Genomic DNA, 19333 nt, shown 5'->3' with positions numbered 1-19333 from the left:
TGTCACCTTCTGCTGGATTCTCTCCAACTTCCCCACATCCTTTCTATAGTGGGGGATCCAAAACTGTACACAGTACTCCAGATGTGGCCTCACCAGTGCTGAATAGAGCAGAATAATTACTTCCCTTGTTCTGCTGGCAATGCTCCTACTAATGCAGCCCAGTATCCCATTAATATTCTTGGCAGCAAGGACATACTCCTGACTTATATCTGTCTTATTGTCCACTGTAACCCACAGGTCCTTTTCTGCACAGGTGCTGCTTAGCTAGTCAGTACCCAGGCTGTAGCAGTGCATGGGATTCTTCTGTCCTAAGTGCAGGATATTGCACTTGTCTTTGTTAAACCTCGTGAGATTTATTTTAGCCCAATCCTCCAATTTGTCTAGGTCATTCTGAATCCTAAGCCTACACTCAAGTGTATCTACTATACCCCCCAGCATGGTGTCATCTGCAAACTTGCTGAGGGTGCAATCCATCCCATCTTTCAGATCATTAATGAATATATTGAACAAAAATGGCCCCAGGATCGATCCCTGGGGCACTCCACTTGATACTGGCTGCCAGCTAGACACTGAGCCATTGATTGCAGCCATAAAACACTCCAGACAACTTTCTATTCAGCATAAAATCCATTCAGCCAATCCATGCTTCCTCAACTTGCTTGCAAGAATGCTGTGGGAAATGGTATCAAAGGCCTTGCTAAAGTCAAAGTATATTATGTCTGCTGCTTTCCCTGAATTCACTGTTCCTGCATAGTATTAGGCTACTGTGTAGTAGCATCACAAAAAAGATGTTCATCAGCACTACTGCCCAATAACTAGGGTTACTGTGCAGTCATTTAGTACTTGTTTATTAGGACTGTGTGAAACTTCAGTCCCTGATTCGATTTAGCAGAGATTTGGCCAATTTGGTGGACAAATCTCTGAATCCAAATTGAATCAGAGGACCCTTTAACCTCTCTGAATCAAATCAGAATGCTTCAAATCCATTCAGAAAGTTTTGGCGATTTGGACATAGACACAGCTTTAAATGTTTTTTCTACATACCTCTAGGTAGCAGATGGCTTGTGAATGCTGTGATGCTGGGGCGCATGGAGTATCCCACAGAAGCACTGGGGGCTCCCCAGTGTGCTTGACAGCAGACTTGGAAGTGGATCAGAAGCACTTCCAGTCCACTTCTGGGTCTGCTGGAGAGAGTGCGGGGGACCCCCATGCACTCCCCTGGCTTGGCAACTGGTGCCTCCTGGGCCTGGGGGAGCACCTAGGGTCCCCCAGTGGCCGGTCACTGAGCCAGGGGGGCAGGGGGGCCCCCAGTCCATTCCCCAGTGGACCCAGAACTGGACCGGAAATACTTCCCTTCCACTTCCGGGTTAGCTGCCAAGCATGCAGGGGAGCCTCCCCTCCCCCCGTGCTCCTGTGGGACGCTCCATCCACCCCAGCATCTCAGAATGCATGAGCCATGCTGGTACTTCGAGGTATGTAGAAAAAACTTTTAAAGCTGTGTCTACGTCCAAATCGCTGATTTTCCGAATCAGCATCGAATCTTCAGATTTGGATTCAGCTAAATCGAATTGGGGACAGTGATCCGAATCAATGAATCAAATCATTGTCCCCGATTCAGGCCAAATGCAAATCCAAATTGAATAGGGCCCATTTTGCACACTCCTATTGTTTATACAAGTACTAAATGACTGTGCAGTAATGACTGCACAGTCAGCATCTTGTGTGCACATAGCCACTGTTGGCAAAGTGAACAGGGAAGTGTTTTTCACCAAATCTCAGCATACTAAGCCTAGGGAGCACCCACTAGAGCTATACCAGGAGACAGGTTAAAACAAACAAGAGAGTACCTTTTTATGCAACACACAGTTATCTTGTGGAACTCATTGCCACAGGAGACTGTATAAACAGATAGTATAGCAAGGTTCACCAAGGGACTAGACAAATTAATGGATGATGGATCAATTAATAGTTATTAAACAGAACAGTCACGAATGTGTGGCAGTGGACTGATCATTCTAAAATTATGAAGAATATGAATGAAGCAAATTGGGAACTGTTATCTACAAAGTCGCAGAATACAAGAACCAGTGGCTACACACTGAAAGGTTTGAAACAAACAAGAGGAAGTTCTTTCTACCAAGCACATAGTTAACTTGTTGAATTCATTGCTACAGGAGATTGTAGAGGCAGATACTACAACCATTTTAAAAAATGGATTAGACAAATTCATGGAGAACAGGTCCACTGAGAACTATTACATAGAACAGTTGGGGGCAGGGGGCTATCTTCTGACATTACCTATACCAATGATGGTTGAGGCCATGGGATGGGTTATATTAGACATGCCTTGTGTATATATATATTCTTGCTCTGTGGCATATACTACTTGTCACAGTCAGAGACAGTATACTGAACTAGCTAGACACAGAATGAATGCCTTATGTTCCTATGTTTTAAATGGAAGCAGTGTGCAGTAATAGTTTTCACTTAGGGACATTTTTGCTTGCAAGGTTTATAGAAGTGTTATTTAGGTAGGGTGGTGCTGTTTTTTTGTTTTTTCAGCATTTGGTATCTATGGCTATATTTATGATTGCATGTGTTGTGTGGAGGCTCAGGAAGGAGGCATGTGTGTTTGTAGGTGGTAGATGTAGGTAAAAGCAAAGCTGTATTTATAATTTTTAAATGTATGAGGATGAAAGATGGATTTTCTGGTTACTATGGTTGCGTTGCAAGGGTATGCTGTATTCCCATTCATCATTCTCCTAATCTATTACTGGTCAAAGTGGTACACAGAACAAAAGGGTGGAAACTGGAATGTTTTTGTCCCAGGACATTAATTATATTTGTTCTAGTTTGTTACTGGTAACGTTACATTTCTAGGCACAGATGGCCTTCCTAGGCATTTCAAGGCATAGACAAGACATACACGGGTCAATTTCATGGTGAAATTTCACCACATTCATTCCACAGGCTGACTACTGATTGTGCTATTTCTAGTATGTCTCAAAAAGAGAAAAAAGAAGAAAAAAGCTATATATTTTGTGCTGTAACTAAATTTAACAGAAATAATAACCGAGCACTTTCTGCATGCTATCCGTAGTCACACAGCATCTTTTTAATAATCCTTTTATTCTACTCTGTATGCCTGAGTGAAAGATATATTAGTTTTCAAAAATCATGATTAATTATTTTTCTACAGCATGTTTTCTTAATGGAGTATCAGTGCACAGAATCACATTACAAGTGCCTGACATAAACAGTGTGTCCTCAAGCACAAACTGCACATAAGTGATTGCAGATTAGCATAACATTATGAAGGGAAAAGGAACACTTGTAGTTGTTGTTTCTTTTGCCATCATCTTTTACTGCCCACACAACATGTGATAATCATGATGTTGAATGTAGAAGAAAAAAGAAAGACAAAGGGTGCAAGGATTAAAACAGTAAAAACAAAAACTTCTCCCAGTTTTATGGAATGAACTCCAGATTGAAGATGAACAAAAAATAAAGCATCCAGGCTAGATCGTGGCCCGTGAGAAGTGTCACAGAAGGTGCAGTCTGGGGGAGAGGAAGGAAAGGTGCCTTTCAGTTATGCTTGTGCTGTCCAGGTTCTGACTGTGATGGAGACTCGTGTAGCCCCAGAGTAAAGCAGCTGCTTTAATTTACAGAGAACTTCCAACAGCCTGCATACCTGCCATGGTGGAATTCTCCATTGATTTGTTACCTTGCGTTTACAGCTCCATGTATATCTATGCTTACTGGGGAACTTATGCAGGCCAGGTGGAAGGGGAGGGTGGCAGTCTGACTGCCCCCTATTATAATTTAAATATTGAAGAACTAGTTTTGTCCTAATTCATTTTCTGTGGAGATGTATGATCTGCAACATTAGGCACCGAACTAAAATATTCTCTCTTTCATTGTTTAATACTGTTTCTGTCTGAAATAAAACAGTGCAAAGCAGAGATTAGAGAAAGAGGTAGCTGGTTGGACTTCCTGGACACTATGGGTGACTGCCTATACATGTGCAGGCAGGCTGCTCCGACATGCTGTAATTAGAGTGAGGTGGAGCAGACTCGATTAACTGAGCCTGCTGGAGCATGGTAATTACTGCGTTTCAACAGACTCTAGCATCACATGTATCAGTGTCCCTGTGCTGAAAAATAGCAGCAGGGGCACTTTAAATAAAGCTCAAATGAGTTTTAAAGTACCCCCACTGCCATTCTTCAGCATGGGAACACTGATACATGCGAGGCTCAGGGTGCTTTTAGCGTGGCTCCTGGACCACATGTAGAAACACCCAAAGGTCTTCCAGTTTGTTTTTAGTGAGAAATGGTATGTAACAGTTTTAAGTCAATAAACCTTTTTACAGTTACAATGTTCTGCTCCTGCAGAAATCGCATACAGGACAAAAAGTTCTCGATAACTGAAGTATTTCAAGTCTGCCTGTGTGTCTGTCCATCCATCTTCTCAAGTACCTGGCAACAGTTTAGTGTCATCATGTCAATTATTTCAGAGCACATTATTCTGTGAAACAAACATAAGTGTTATAATCTTTAGATGTATTCAATGATTTATTAAGAATAACAGAAAGTTGCAGCTGCTGTCTTTCCAGTTGTAGTTGACTAGAAAGCTCTCCTACCTGTGTTGTAGTTTTTGGTGCAATAACATAAATCTTTCTCTTCTTTCAACAGAAACTGTGGTAGAGTGAGTCCTTCTGCTACTTGTACAGCTCCTGTTTCTTGCCATTCAAAAATGAGATCATTCATGGTGTATCCAACTAGGAAAAAATACAACCCGTGTCTGCTTCTAATTTAAAAATGCAGGTGATATACCTAATATTTATGTCCTATAAATGACATAGAATGAGAAAATATAATGGGCCCCAATGTACCACTCAAAGAAAGTACATCACCATTCATGCAGATCTAGGCTGATAAAGTTATGGGGGTTCCTTATGAAAACAGAAAGCTGAATAAGGGTGGGATTTTCAAAAGTTTCAAAAGAAGCAGGAAGGCTAACTCCCTGAGTCATTAAGACGAGTACAGATATTTTGCAAAGGTATAGAGTTGTTTGATAGTGCATTATACAGAGTTTCTTCTCTAGATCTAGATTACCTGGAAGCAATTTAGGGTCAAATCCTGCAAAAAGAACCATATAGATGGATTCCTACAGTTCTTTTTGTTGGATTGAGGCCCTATCTACTTTGAAAATGCATTTTATTTTTGCACTAGCTTCAAATAAAAATACAATTGCATTATTAGATGATGTGATGACATAAGGCTGAAATGGAACATAACATTAATATCCAGATTCCTGCATGACTAGATGTCTACCCCTAAGGCTATATTGTTATTATGTTTTTATATAAATTAATATTATACTTGTAGCATCAGGAAGAGTAGTTTTTAATTTGGTGCTTGTAAGTTGTTTGTTCAGAATTAGTACTGTAAAAACCAGCATCAGAACTAGACAGTAGAAATACTAACCAAGAACTAGACTCTGGCTTAGCTAAATGCTCACATTGATAATGAATGACACAGGCTAGGGAGAGAACTTACACACAAACCAGTGTAAGTGATTAGAAACTGGTTCAAATCCGTAACACCACAGAAGTTGATTGCACATAAACTGCTTTTAAAATGGCTGAAAAAACAGATTTAAGATAAACCTGTAGGGATGTAGTATCAGACTTAACTGATTTAGGTTAAATCGGTTTATTCAAATTTTGTCCCAGATCCCCTTCAGATTCAAGTTCACTCACAGTCTCCCTGAATTTCAGGACTCTTTGCACCTCCCCCGCAACCCACGCGTGCCCCCCCCCTCCCCCCCAGGGTGGGTAGGCTAGCTTTGGGCCAAGCTGTCTGTTCTAGCCAAGCAGGGTGGTGTGCTCTAGCACCCCCCAGCTCCTGGTCTGGGCCCCTGCAGGCATCTGGCTGCATTTCTGGAATCAAAAGTAAATGTCTGTTCACTTGCTTATCAGTTCAATCTAGGAAGTTTAAACAAACCTGCAAAGATTGAATTGATTCAGCCTTTGGCTTTCTGACTGCCTGTACTTAGCCATAGGAACCCACATATGCAGACACACTTTGCTTAATAGCTGTTTGCATCCCGTTGGGAAAATCTTGCCCATGCAAAACACCAGTGTTACCTGTCTGAAAGGAAATGGGAAGGGGCAAAGTGAGTTTTGGCCATGGCCCTTTTGCCCCTGCTCTTCCCCATACTGCTTCCTGGGCACAAGGCAGAAAATGTCTCCATATTTTCTGTTTGAACAGCTACCTGGAATTCACCTGCTTCACCTGGTTCCTTTAAATTTGAAATTAATTAAAGGGTAAGCTTGCCCAAAGTCTAATACCTTTAATGAGACATTGCAACTAGATTCCAGACCCAAATGTCACAAATATCCCCTAGTGGTATAACAGGTAAAAACCACCAGGACATTGGTGTTCAAAATTCATACCTACAAATGAATTATGTAGCTTTAGTACATCTGTGCTCTTTGCTGCTTTAGCATGCTGCCTGAAGAATTAGGTACAAGAATGCTGATGGTCTGTGTAGATTTAGTCTCTGAGAACTGGAAAACATTTTCCATCTTTATTACCAAATTAATGTTCACAACTCTCCTAAAGGTAACCCCTTCTGCCTGAAGCACTGAACTTCAGTCTATGTAACAGAACTCCTCTAATAAGCTGCTTAATGTGTGAGAAAAATCCATGGGCCTTCCCCCCTGCAAAATTCAATTACCTCATTATGCTTTGTCTGTGTCTACATGTATAACATCTTTTTGTAGTGCACTGAAACCCTGAGTTCACCAGTGAAGAAAATATGCCTGAGACAAGCCTGCATTCTGTGTGACCTGGCCGTACTTCATAACATTAATTCAGGGTTTCCAACCTTTTCAAATAAGTATACCCCTTCTGACTCAAAGTTTCAACTCCTGTATCCCCTTATTTTTTTCTTATTTTCAAAGGGGATGCAGATTGAGACCCCCATGGTGATGGAGGGAGTGGGGCTGAGGCAGGTACTGCACAGCTAGGGCAGGGTGGGTGTGGGATGGAGCCATGAGCAGCTTGTCTGCAGGGTGTGGGGGGAGTGGTTCCTGCTACTGCATGCACCTCAGGAGGGCATTGTGGGGGGGGGGAGGGTGCATGCCCCTGGATCTGTGCACGAGGCAAGCTGGGGCTAGGACAACACTGGATTCTTCCCTGCAGGAGGCTGGGCCAGGTTGGGCTCAGGGCAGGCAGTGGTGGCACTGGGAGCAGGGTTACAGGAGGGGCTGCAGCCACTCCAGAATTCTCTGTACCCCCCACCCCCCGTCCTCCTAGCATTGGTAAGAGGCAAACTATGGGAACATGCGGGGGGAGCTGCCACCGCTGCACCCTGGGGCACACTCCATCCCTGCCTGCCCACCTTTGCGTACCCCCTACAGTCTTTCGAAGTACCTCTGGGAGTATACCTACCCCTGGTTGACAACCCCTGCTTTAATTGAATGAGCTTAAGACAGTTTGCTCTACTTTGCAACTGTTGTTTTCCTTGTGTTAAATCTTATACAAACACAAGTATTTTATTTATCCTTCACTGGGTTTGGAGCAGTCTGCTGAAACTGAAATCATAACATTTTAAATTGTCATATTGTCTCCATGTTTAAGAATAGGTGTGGTGTAGAGTTAATTTAAATCTTTCATTAAATAAAAGTGGCGACATTCTTATTTCCCTGCACTGTTTTACAATACATGACATTCCATGATATACCCAGCTTTAAAATCCACCACTGACTGCCCTATACTATGAAATCTTGAAGTATGTATAACTCTTATCAATTTTTGCATGCATTCAGATGAAAGCAGCTGTGTGTAAAACAGATTATCATTTGAAGCATGTAGATTATAGCCAAGAGAAATATCCCCTGAGTAAAAGTCACTGAACTGACAAGAAACAACTGCTGTGTCAAAATGTGTTTCACTAAATCACATTCATTCATTTATAATGTGAGTTTTAAATTTTAATTGCCTACCCAGATCAGTTTTTTCCTATGATACCATTTATTTTCAATATTAGCACATTCTGCTAAACTTTGATATGGTATATTTATCATAATTTGGTTCTGTTAAAATATAAAAATTACAGCGTTGACATTTTCAAATAGCACAAATTTAGTTTTGCAGATCGACATTATATTTGGGCACTAAAACACAAACAGGTGTTAGTAGAATTGAGTCTAAGTAAAAGGAATCTAAAACAGTATCATGCATGTTTTCTTCTAACCTCCTATTTAACCTGAACAACTCTCAGTTATTTTAGAATCACCCCTTCCCACTTACTAAATGTGTTTTTTTTTTACTTGCTACGGCTAAACTTGACCTACTAAGTTAAGGAAATATATAATAGTGTCACAAGAGTAGGAAGATGTAAGTTATACCATCTCTGACTCTGTAGCTAGGGACAGAAGTTACACACAAACCAGTAAAAGTGATTACAAACTGGTTGAGATCTGTAACAAACCAGAAGTTCAGTGCACATAAACCACTTTCAAAATGACTGAAATCAGTTTAAGATAAACCTGTAGGGATGTAATTTCAGACTTAACTGATTTAAGTTAAATCAGTTTACTGAACTTCTGTCCCAGTTCCCCTCCAAATTCAAGTTAATTCACAGGCCCTCAGCATCCCAGGATGCTTTACACCTCCCCTGAACCCTCCTCCCCCCTCTCCCCCCTTGCAGGGTGGGTGGGCTAATCTTGGCTCAAGCTGTCTGCTCCAGCCAATCAGGGGGATGTGCTCTAGCACCCCCTGGCTTGTAGCCTGAACCACTGCAAGCATGCGGCTGCATTTCCAGAATCAAAATGAATGTCTGTTCACTTGCTTATCGGTTCAATCTACACAGTGTAGGCTAACCTGTGAAGATTGAATTGATTCAGCTTTAGGCTTTTTGACTGTCTGCATTTAGCCTGTGAGATTAATCTGTGTTTCAATTTTTGCTTAATGAGGAATTGCTACCTTGGTGGGCATTACTTTAACAGAGAATATTCTTCATTTTTAACAATGAATAAATACACTCCCCTTATGTTTTTTCCCCCTAAAACATTCCATTTACTATATAATTCTTCTAAGTCAGTATAGCTCCAAAATTGAGAGTAAAAAACTAATAGGAAAGGAGGATCTAGCATCATGTGTGGACATGAAGCAGAAAATAGGCAGAACATTTGTAAGGCCTAAGCCAATTGTGCAATAGCAAATCTGAACCATTGTCAGAAGGCTGTCCCACAGCACTTTGTGTGAAAGGAGTTAAAAACCCTAAGCCATAATTTTCTTAGAAATTCTTGCAGAATGAACAGTACTGTGAAAGAGCTGAGTTTATGATAATGCTGAAAAGATTCCTATGTTTTAGTGCATTTTGTGAAGAACTGTTGAAATGATAAAGGAAATACAGTACATCATAATAGTGGTAACATAGTGGTGTGTGTATTGTATATAACTTAATTTGTGATGGATCATATTATTTCTTATTATAGCAGAACGATAGTATATACATAGCAATTGGCATTTAGAAAATCTACACTTAGAATGGCCAGTTGCTCACATTCCAGATAAGTACTCTAACCACAGAGCTGCTGGATATAATGGGAAAAGGTACTATTATTTCTTCCCCTATGACTTTGTTGGCCAGTTCGTTCTGGTAGGTGAGATCTGAGACTGTCAACTCATTCAGGCTCTACAGATGAAGCAGGGAATGTCAAGTTTGTGAGTGCTGTTGAGGTTAAACTGATGAGCAGCTAAATGTGTGAGGACCTGGGTGGCACCCAAGGAGAGGTTTCAAGGATCTAATAAAGTACTCAAAGAAAATTAAAGCCCAGATCCACAAAAGCATGATGGGCCATCACTAGAATTAAGGTGCTCCAGTCCAAAAGAATGATAAACTGCCTAACCTCTTTGAAGTCTAAAAGGCTACAAGCACTTATGTTTACCCTAGATGTAGGGTACATCTGTACATGCCCACAACTGCCAGTATCCTTGTAGGGCTCAGTGCCTTCCTCATGCCTATCTATATTTGGGATCCACAAAGTAGTCGTCCTTGTTCTTAATTCATCAGGGAGGATCTGATAGATGTGCTCTCAGAGCATGCCTAACACATGCATCTAACAAATACAAAACATAGTAACCACTGACCCTTTCTTTCAAATACATAGCAGGAGAGGATAGAGGGTTTATAATAGCCTAGAGGTTATAGTAAGTACCCAGGGTGTAGAAGCCCTGAATTCTGATCCTTGCTCCTGATGCTGTTTCTGTATTTTTATCCAATATAAAGTGCAGAAGCAGTCCTGGGAGGAGCAGGGATTGACTTATATGTCCTATCACTGGATGGAGGGGAGATGTATGTGGGTATAAAAATGTTAATTAAAAAATGCTTAGGCTAAGTTCTTTTGGAGCGTGGATCAAACACAGAATAATAGGTCTTAGTCTATGACAGTGTCCTAGACACTGCTGCAGTACTACTTTTGTGGATGTGGGCTTCAGGTCTCCGTGGGCATATCTCCAGGAGACCTTTACTGTGGAGCTAACTAATTAGCTGCACAATAAAATGTCACCATCTACATGCGCAGCCCTATTAGGTCACAGTAGACTAATAAACACCACTGCAGGGTAGTTTTGCTAAACACAAGTACCACCCTGAGGTGGCGGCACTTCGTGCACCGCAGTGCACATGTAGACAGTGACAGGGCTGGCTGGGGCTGGAGGGTGCTTCAGTGCAGGGCTAGCGAGCAGGATGCCCATGTGCTGAAGCACCCTCATACCTCAGCCAACTCCTCCACAGTACGTGGATCCCAGTCAGAGTGGCCCAGGCTGGCAGGCTGACTCCCTGGGGGTATGCGTTAATTACACATGTAGATATGCCTTGTGTACAACTTAAGTCCTGGCACAAAGTCATTCAGGGTGTGATAAGATCTCAGGATGAGATCCCTGATCTCAACAATTGCATCCCTTATCAAGCCCCATGTGCCTGGCAGGATGTGTGATTTAGAGATCAGGTCCCAGTTGTGCCATTACTACTTGCCAGTGCAGGGGGAGCACAATCCTGACCCCTCCCGCTCTCCAGTACCCAGCAAGTTGAAAGCTGGGTGTCTGCAGCCAAGTGTAAAATGATGCAGTCTTGAGACTGGGACTGACTGTTTGTTAGTCTGATTGTTAGCTCTACTTAGCTGACTGTTAGTCTTAGGCCTGGGACCTCAGTGCAGCCTGTTTGAAGTTCCAGTGCAGTCCTGGGACTGGGACCACCGATCAGGTCCCAGCACACTGGGACCCTAGGATCAGGGAACCTCTTCCTAATCGTGAGGTCCCCATGGATGGGATGTTCCAAGTACCACAACTACCTGGGCACCAGAACATGTCTTGCTCCTCAGCCACTGCCAAACAATGTGACTTGATACAAGTGATACGACTTGATATGACTTGATATCCTGATGAGCTCACCTTGACTTGGCACCCTGAAAAAAGCAGGGTTCTGCCCATGCAGGGCTGTACCACACAGTTGTCAGCCCACTGACACGAAGGAGCTATCAACAAAGCCCAATCAGGCTACATGGTGGGAAGCCTGCCACATTCAATTTAAGTTGTGACGGGAACCAGGCAGAAAAAAAATTACATGTTTGTGGAATAATTTTGTGACTGGTTTCCTGTTTTGTCATGCTATTGCCCAAACATGTGGCTGCATTACTATTTAAGACAGGTTAATCACATCTTAAGTGTACAATCTGCCAGTGTCCCTAGATGCCTAAGTCCAAAAGTTAGATCCTCAGAACCTCTCTTTGGTTTCCAACTACCCTTGCTACTAAATTAATAATCCTATCCAAATATACAGATTAAAGAATACACAGTATTCTTCCAAAACATTGCCAGTATATTATTTTTACTGTGTAACAAAACTTCTAATTCAGATGGGGCATTATAATTTTAATAGCACTTCTGCATGAATTAGGTCTCTGCTAAAATGTGCTCCTAAAATTATGACAGTAGAAGATTGCCAAAAATTATAAAAGACTACTCTTCTTTTTCACATTTTTTGTACTTTTGACTATATTTCATACGATTGGTTACACTTTATATACACAGTCTACTTGGTCTTGTGTAATAAGTGAATTAGTTGTGTATTTGTGCAAGTCTTTCATGTAATAATTTGGAGAGAGAATATTTTTTAAATATATGTAAATAGGAGACTGTTACTGTAAAATCACAAATATAGACAGGGGAGCTGGGTATAGGCATAATTCCTAAATCTGCTTTTCAGTCAGGTTGATGCTAGCATTTGGTGCTAGTATTGTAATTGAATATGTAATTTAAAGAGAGATGTTGGTCCCTTTTAATAAACAGTTTCAGACAAAAAGGAGTGACTAGGCTTTCTTTGTTAAAAATTGCCAACTGTCACACATCTCATAACCCCTAATTGTGAGAGCACAAATGTTGAAAGAAACCTAGTTGCCATCAGTGAGGCTATCAGGTCATCTAAGCTGGAGCAGACAGCTGTGATGGCAGAGTGGTTAAAAAGCGATTATTGCTGTTCTTTTAATTGAACCCAATGACAGGAAATTCTGACAAATAAAATTTAATGAAGCTAATTTCAAAGTGGGGGGGGGGGCATAGTAAGAGCCATTAGCCAAGTGAAGAGAACAAGGAATGGTATGGAAAAATGAGAGATCAGTGTGATCTGTGGTGAGATCTAGAATGTGTGGATGGAGAACCATGACCTTAATGAAATTAATCAAGGAGGTGTGAAAAAGTCAGTGGAAGGATGTTGAAGATGGCAGCAGCAGGTCACAGTCTAGGAGGGAAGGTGATTTTTAGCTGCTGCATTTTGAAGAGTGGAAATTAAAATAGTGAGGGCCAGAAAGGGGGAGATAATCCAAAGGGAAGACAAGCTGATGGCAACACAGATTTATAACCCCCAGCAACCAACATGCAGCATTCAGTGCTTCTCTCGTTCATAAGTAATATTTAAAATAGATTTTTCTTATCAAATGAACTAAATATGCTATTATCTTCTTGCAGTTTTAACTCTTTTATGCAACTGAATACATAATATCATTTCTAATCACACTGATATTTATTTATTATTTGTGCCTGGACCCCTGAGAAAAATATAGAGAAGGGAATAAAAACCAAAACAATAGAAGGTTAACAGGACTCAATAAATGCCAGACATGCAGCATTCCACTGATTTAAACTGAAGAGCTATACAACAAATGGTATAACTATTGACCTGTTAATAAAGCATATTTTGGCTTTGTACATTATGACAGCTTAGAAGAAAAAAAAATAGGTAATTTATAGGGCTGGGCGAAACAGCACTGTTTTGTTTTGACTTCTATTTCACCATTTTGAAGGAACAGTGTTTCATTTCACTGTTTTGTTTTGAAGCACTGTTTCATTTTGTTTTGTCGAAACTGTTTTGTTGTTTCAACGTGTTTAAACATTTCGCCCATAAGCTATAATGGGGAATTATGAAAATGCCTATAACTTTGTAATTTCTTGCCTGATTCAAATAAAAACAGCAGGGAGAGAAGCCCCTGCTGAGGCCACAAAGCCTGTCATGTTTCAAAGAGATAGGTGCAGGGGTTTCTGGGAAACTGCACCTCAAGCTGCTGACAAGCAAAACTTATGACGTGTGTGACTGTGTGTGTTAAGGCACACCCTCACTGGCTCTGGAGCCTCTACATGACATGGTAGTGTGCCCCAGTGAGGTCTCCTCCTCCCCTACAGCCTCATCCTGGTCCATCACTTTAAAGAACAACAGGTAAGTAAGCAGCACAGTAGCACTAGTATCTCAGGCAGCCAAACTGTCACAGTGCCTTTCTTTCCTTTCCTGAAGGAGCTTCTTCTCCAGCAGTTGCCAGAGAAATCTCCCTCCCAGCCTCAGTCCTGGGGCTTAGATGTGCCCAGGGCCCTGCCGCGAGGCCCCTGCCGCCTCCTGGTCAGCGGACCGGGGACAGGTGCTAGGGTTTTAGGTTGTAGCCGTATTGGTCTAAGGACATGGCACAGGCAGACGAGGTTGTTTGGGTCAATCTGGTATCTTTTAGTAGACCAACTGCATAGTTGGAGAAATATATCTTAGCAAGCTTTCAGGTTGAAAAACCCTTCGTCAGGTTGAAGAATCACCTGCAGTCAGTGTGTGTGCTCTTCCTGGGTGGAAGGAATATTAAAGAAGCCAGAGACTGGCATGCAATGCAGGTAAGAAAGTCAGTCAGTGAAAATGGAAATGGAGGCATCGAGGGGGTAAGGGACAGGCTGGGGTGGGGGGGGATGTAGCAGGTAAAAGTGGAGAGGGACCTAGGGAGTCAGATGTCCAGCAGGTTGTCGTGTGTTAGCATTCCAATGCCTATACTGAGTCCATGAGTTTTTGTACTTAGCATGATGAAGTGAAGCTCAGAGGCCTGGCTGTGAAAAGTGGTTTGTAAATTCAAACAAGCACTGAACCTCACTAACCTCATCACCAGAAGCCAACTTCCTGCAGCCCAAAACATACCAAATGGATCCAGGCCATGCCATGACAAGACATGCAAAACCTGCCAACAGTACCTCCAGTATGGAGATATTTTCACAATACATTGAAAATATGTAGGAGACACCAAGCAACAACTGTGCATCAGAATGAGCCCACACCGAAAATCTATCAAAGATAAGAGCACCCAACTACCTGTCTCCAATCTCTCAGGCCTGATCCTCAAAGGAAATTTACAAAACACATTTCTGATTTCACAGCTGGCACTTCCAGGGGGTGCACGACTGATGTCAGGGGAGTGCATGTGCACTACACCCTAGACGCCGCCAATGTGCATGTGTATTTATATAATGTATGTATGTATTTATGTAATAAATAAAATATATAAATGTATATAGTATGTGTTCATGAATACATTCTATATTATAATATGCAATATATGCTGTGCTTCCATGCACAGTGAATGGAATGCACACCATAAGAAAAAGCACAGATTTCTTTTCTGGGGGAAAAGAATCAAAACAGACTAACAAAAACAAAAAGAGGATTTTGGGGGAGGAATAAATTGAAAGGAAGGAATGAATATAATAATAGAATAAATGGGTATAGTAAGCAAAAGGTATTGAATCCCACTTGCTAGGAACAGGCTAGCAAGTACAAAATGATAGCCTTTCTCTGATGCTGCTGAGTGGTTGGAAGACACAGCTCAGTAACTGACCCCAAGGCAGAGAGCTCAGTTCAAACAATGCTGCTTTGTATGCTGTTTTTCTGTCCCTCCCCCAGATCACTGGGATTGGAAGGGAGCTCAGGGAAGTATGACAGTCACTATCCAGCTACACATGTCAATATCAGAACAGTCCTTCCCTCCGCTTTCCCCCCTCCCTCCCCTTAGTTTCTGTTTCCCTGAAAGCAAGGCCAGCTTTGAAACTTGAAACGTTTCAAAACTTTTGAAATGTTTTGACTGCCCTCATTTTATTTTGAGGCTGTTTTGAAGCCTTCCATTTAGTTTTGATTTTGCTGTTTCAAGCTTGAAAGAAGTCAAAACAGCATTGAAACTAAACACCCAGCAAACTTTCGCATAGCCCTAGTAATTTATCATTTGTTACGTATGGCATATACACACAGTTCATTCGAATTCATTACAGATAAGCCAACATAATTATCAAATCTCTTCTTTCTTAAAGTCTGCCAATCACTATAAAAGCTACACACGTTCATTCATGTGTGTGTACATACACTGCATATATTTTGAAATATAATATTTGCTAAAGATAAACAATATAGCTGTTAAAAGAGTGTGTGTCACCATAAATATTACCAGCATGGTTAAGATATATGAAAGACTAAAATAACTTGGAAAACTTAGAACAAATGAATTAGCATATTAGAAAAGTAAAAAGATATTTTCTTAGAGGTGTTAATTGAACTAAAATTAGTACAATTTGGGTGTATCTACATGGCTCTGTATGGCAATGTTGCAACAGGACCATGCTTTAGTACTTCCTTTTGGAAGTCTTTCACATAATAATTGGGAGAGAAAATATTTTTAAAAATATATTTAAATAGGAAGTTGTTATTATAAAATCACAAATTAGCAAGTACCTCCTTTTGCAAGTCCTAAAGTGTGGTGCAGTATGGGTTGTTATTGTGCTATGCATGTGGCTCATGGGTAGATTTTGCTGTTATGCCACTGTAGTGGTGCGCTATAGTGGGGGAGTGTGCTGCTACAGCAATGTAGCTGACAATAACGGGTTGATCTGCATGATCGCTATGTTGCCGTGGTGCGCTGTACAGTGCATTGCTATGTTGCCATAGGTTAACATGTAGGTGCACCATTTGACTGCAAACTAAAAAAAAAAAAAGTGGAGTGAGGGGGAAAGACTTGCTATTAGATTTCAGGATTATATCATTTTAGAAGTTTTCAGAATTATTCCAAAACATTAGTTTTTAGACCATAATATGAAGAGATACAATGACGACATCCAAGCCAAAACATAAAATAAACGAAGCTTAAAAGTCAAAAAAGAAAAAACCTAAAACAAAATAACTCCCTCCCCTCATGACAACCACATTAAAAAAAAAACAAAAAAGCCCCCTAGACCAAAAATAAAATCTTTCTACATTTTTGCTTCTCGCTTGTCTCTTGTTAATTTTGACTTCACATGATTAACATATGACTATTTCAACGTCCATAACTTGCCATGATGAGGGTTCTTTTTTTAATATATATTTGCTTGTATGCTTGTGGGAAGAGGAAATCTAAGAATTTAGATTTAGGTCTGTACAAAGAATACAGATGTACTGTGCTTGTTTTCCAAAAACCCCAGTCCATAACCTATATTCAAATGCATGGTTGTCACTGTGCAAACCTTGTGGCAGTCTTTTCAATAGATCAGTGTTCTTATATTATTTGCAATATTGGTGAATCCTTTGCTAATCAACTGGGGCTTTGTAACAAGAAAGGATACTCTAAAGTTCGGAACAGACATAACATTTGAAGCACTTCAAAGGGTGAGTGGGCAGATATACACATCCTCTGAAGTACTCCAGAATAACCACAGATGAAAGTGATCAGAGATAGAGGCATGCAGTGATTCTAGCTTCCCAGCCACAGGGATGGCTCAGTGCATAGAAAAATGCCCACTGGCTGACTACCCTGTGCTCCCCCTTCCCCTGTGGGTGGGATGAGGATAGCAGAGCACTGGTGGATGCCAGAGGCCTGACCAAACCCCGGTTGTGCTCTGTGGATGAAGTACTTCCAAATGCGCTTTCATCCATGGTTACTTTTGGAGTACTTTATAAGATGTGTGCATCTGCCCACCCTTTGAAAAGCTTCAAATGTTATGTGTATTTAGAGCCTTAGAGTATACTTTCCTGTTACAAGCCCACAGTTGACTAGCAAAGGGTTCATCAGTTATGTGTGGGGCACCAATTTCCTTGGAGGGATGTGGAGAAAAGGTGCTCGCCCATCCTCAGTAATATCCGAAACCCAAGAATCATATAAGAAATTGTCCTTTATGGCCTGGGACTGAAGAGAATAATTCCTTGCATACCTCTCTGCCTCCAAAACTAGGAGCCTGGAGGCTGAGCACACAAGAGAGTGCTCTTAGCTCAGCAGTTCTGAACCTTTTTCATTTGAAGTACCACTTCAAAATTAATTTTTTAGGCCCTTCAACCTGCGTTAGACAATGTATGAAATATATCTCATGTACCCCCTGATGAGGCTTCATGTAGTCTCTGGGGGTAAATGTACCCCCGCTGCCTTAGCCTGTCTGACTTTATCTCCCTTCCTCTCCTCCATACCTCCCTAGGACTATTGGACACTTATTGCCAAATATATTTAGCCCTTGTCTTATGAAAGAGTAGGAAACAACTCAAATATGTTTGTAGTGATAAAAAATTATAATTTAGAGATGTTCCCTAAATTATAAATTGGGAGATGGTCCATCATTTAGGTGGTAACTATATTTGGTTAGTCAGAGCCAGAATGGGTCTGCAGACATTGCCCACTGCTCCACTATTAAAGATTTTCTTTCCATGTGTTGTATGTCTATATCTTTTGAACCCATTGATCACTACCCAGCTGATCTAATAAAAGCACCAAAAAACCTTGCTTCTTATAAAATGTTATACTATACTTACTTGCATGCCACATGCACCTTTCCCTCCCATATTAGTCTTCCAAAATATGGGTGTATGTCTTAAATGGGGAAACTAATTTTCTGCCCAGAATAGCAGCAATGGCATTTATCTACAGCCAATACTGAGGGAATCGATTGACTTCATGGCTCATTAGAAGCTCCTTTTTTCTTGCTAATGGTTCTTCACTCAATGGGTGCTAATGGTGCACTTCCCTTTGAAATGGCCTTCATATTCCCTTAATCAAGTTATCCTTTCTTTGGCAATTTTGCTGAAGAATTTGCTAATTAGCTACTTCTGGTCTCCTACCTCACAACTCTGCAGACTTTTTTGTTTTTTTTTTAGCTGTTTTCAAATTCTAGATTTGCCCCTAGTCTTCAGCAATAGCTACAGTAGCAACAGCTATAATTCAGCTTTTGGACAGAGCAACTAAGAGCTGGTAACAGTTCAGCTGTGAAAGGGTTAGTTTTTGCTTGACCAGGAAAGGGAGTGTGAGTGACCTAAATATTAGGTTCTGTCTCAGCTGTACTGAAGCATAACTCTGAAAATGTCGTCTTTTTATTTTTTTTTCTTCATTCTGCCTTCCCAAAAACAAGGTAAGTGGCTTATCTGAGGGGCATCATGTGGTATGCGAGAAAATATGGTAATTTTTGGACCCAGTTTGTTTAAAAATGTAACTAACCTCTTTCTTGTGCCCTGTAACCAAAATCAAGATCTCTTTATTTCTGGAACACATGAGGATTGCCTGTAGCCAATTACAGTATAATACATTTACCATTCTACAGAAAACTAGGAAAGAGTTGCATAGTAAGTAACAGGGAAGTGCAAATGTTGGCTACAAATGTCCAACTCAGGATCCTTAAAATTCTAGTTTATTAGGCGGATTGAAATACTGTAATCATAAACCTTGGGGCTGGTCCCCCTCCCCCCCCCACACACATGCACATGCACACACACAGTAGCAGGCTACAGAGTCAGGTATACCTATCCTACAAGTGCTGGAGTCTGTCGTTGAGGCTTCTTTCAGTGTGGTGTGATCTTCCAGAAGGGGGTCGCCAGCTGGTCCTTCTGGCTGGACAGGTCTGGTCAAGTTGGAGATCAAGAGGGCGCCACTGTGGGTCACTTTTCACTGCCTTTTATCTGTCCTTGGCAGACTTTGGTGACTCCCCAGTTTTCAGGTTTGCCCAATCCAGGGGTCATTGACCCT

The 19333-nt window shown here is 41.2% G+C and overlaps 1 protein-coding gene across 2 annotated transcripts in view; it reads right to left on the bottom strand.

Moving 5' to 3' along the window:
• GLRA3 (glycine receptor alpha 3) overlaps positions 1-19333 on the bottom strand; it is a 106121-nt gene that overhangs the window by 21243 nt on the left and 65545 nt on the right. For both annotated transcript variants that reach the window (XM_025202423.1, XM_025202422.1), the window contains exon 5: positions 4640-4777. In XM_025202423.1, the coding sequence (XP_025058208.1) occupies positions 4640-4777 (138 nt within the window). The remainder of the gene's footprint in view (positions 1-4639; positions 4778-19333) is intronic.

The sequence above is a fragment of the Alligator sinensis genome, unplaced genomic scaffold (assembly GCF_000455745.1).
Source record: "Alligator sinensis unplaced genomic scaffold, ASM45574v1 scaffold211_1, whole genome shotgun sequence".
Classification (NCBI taxonomy): Eukaryota; Metazoa; Chordata; order Crocodylia; family Alligatoridae; genus Alligator; species Alligator sinensis.
Note: the sequence above shows the minus strand (reverse complement) of the source record. Positions and strands in the feature narration are given on the sequence as shown.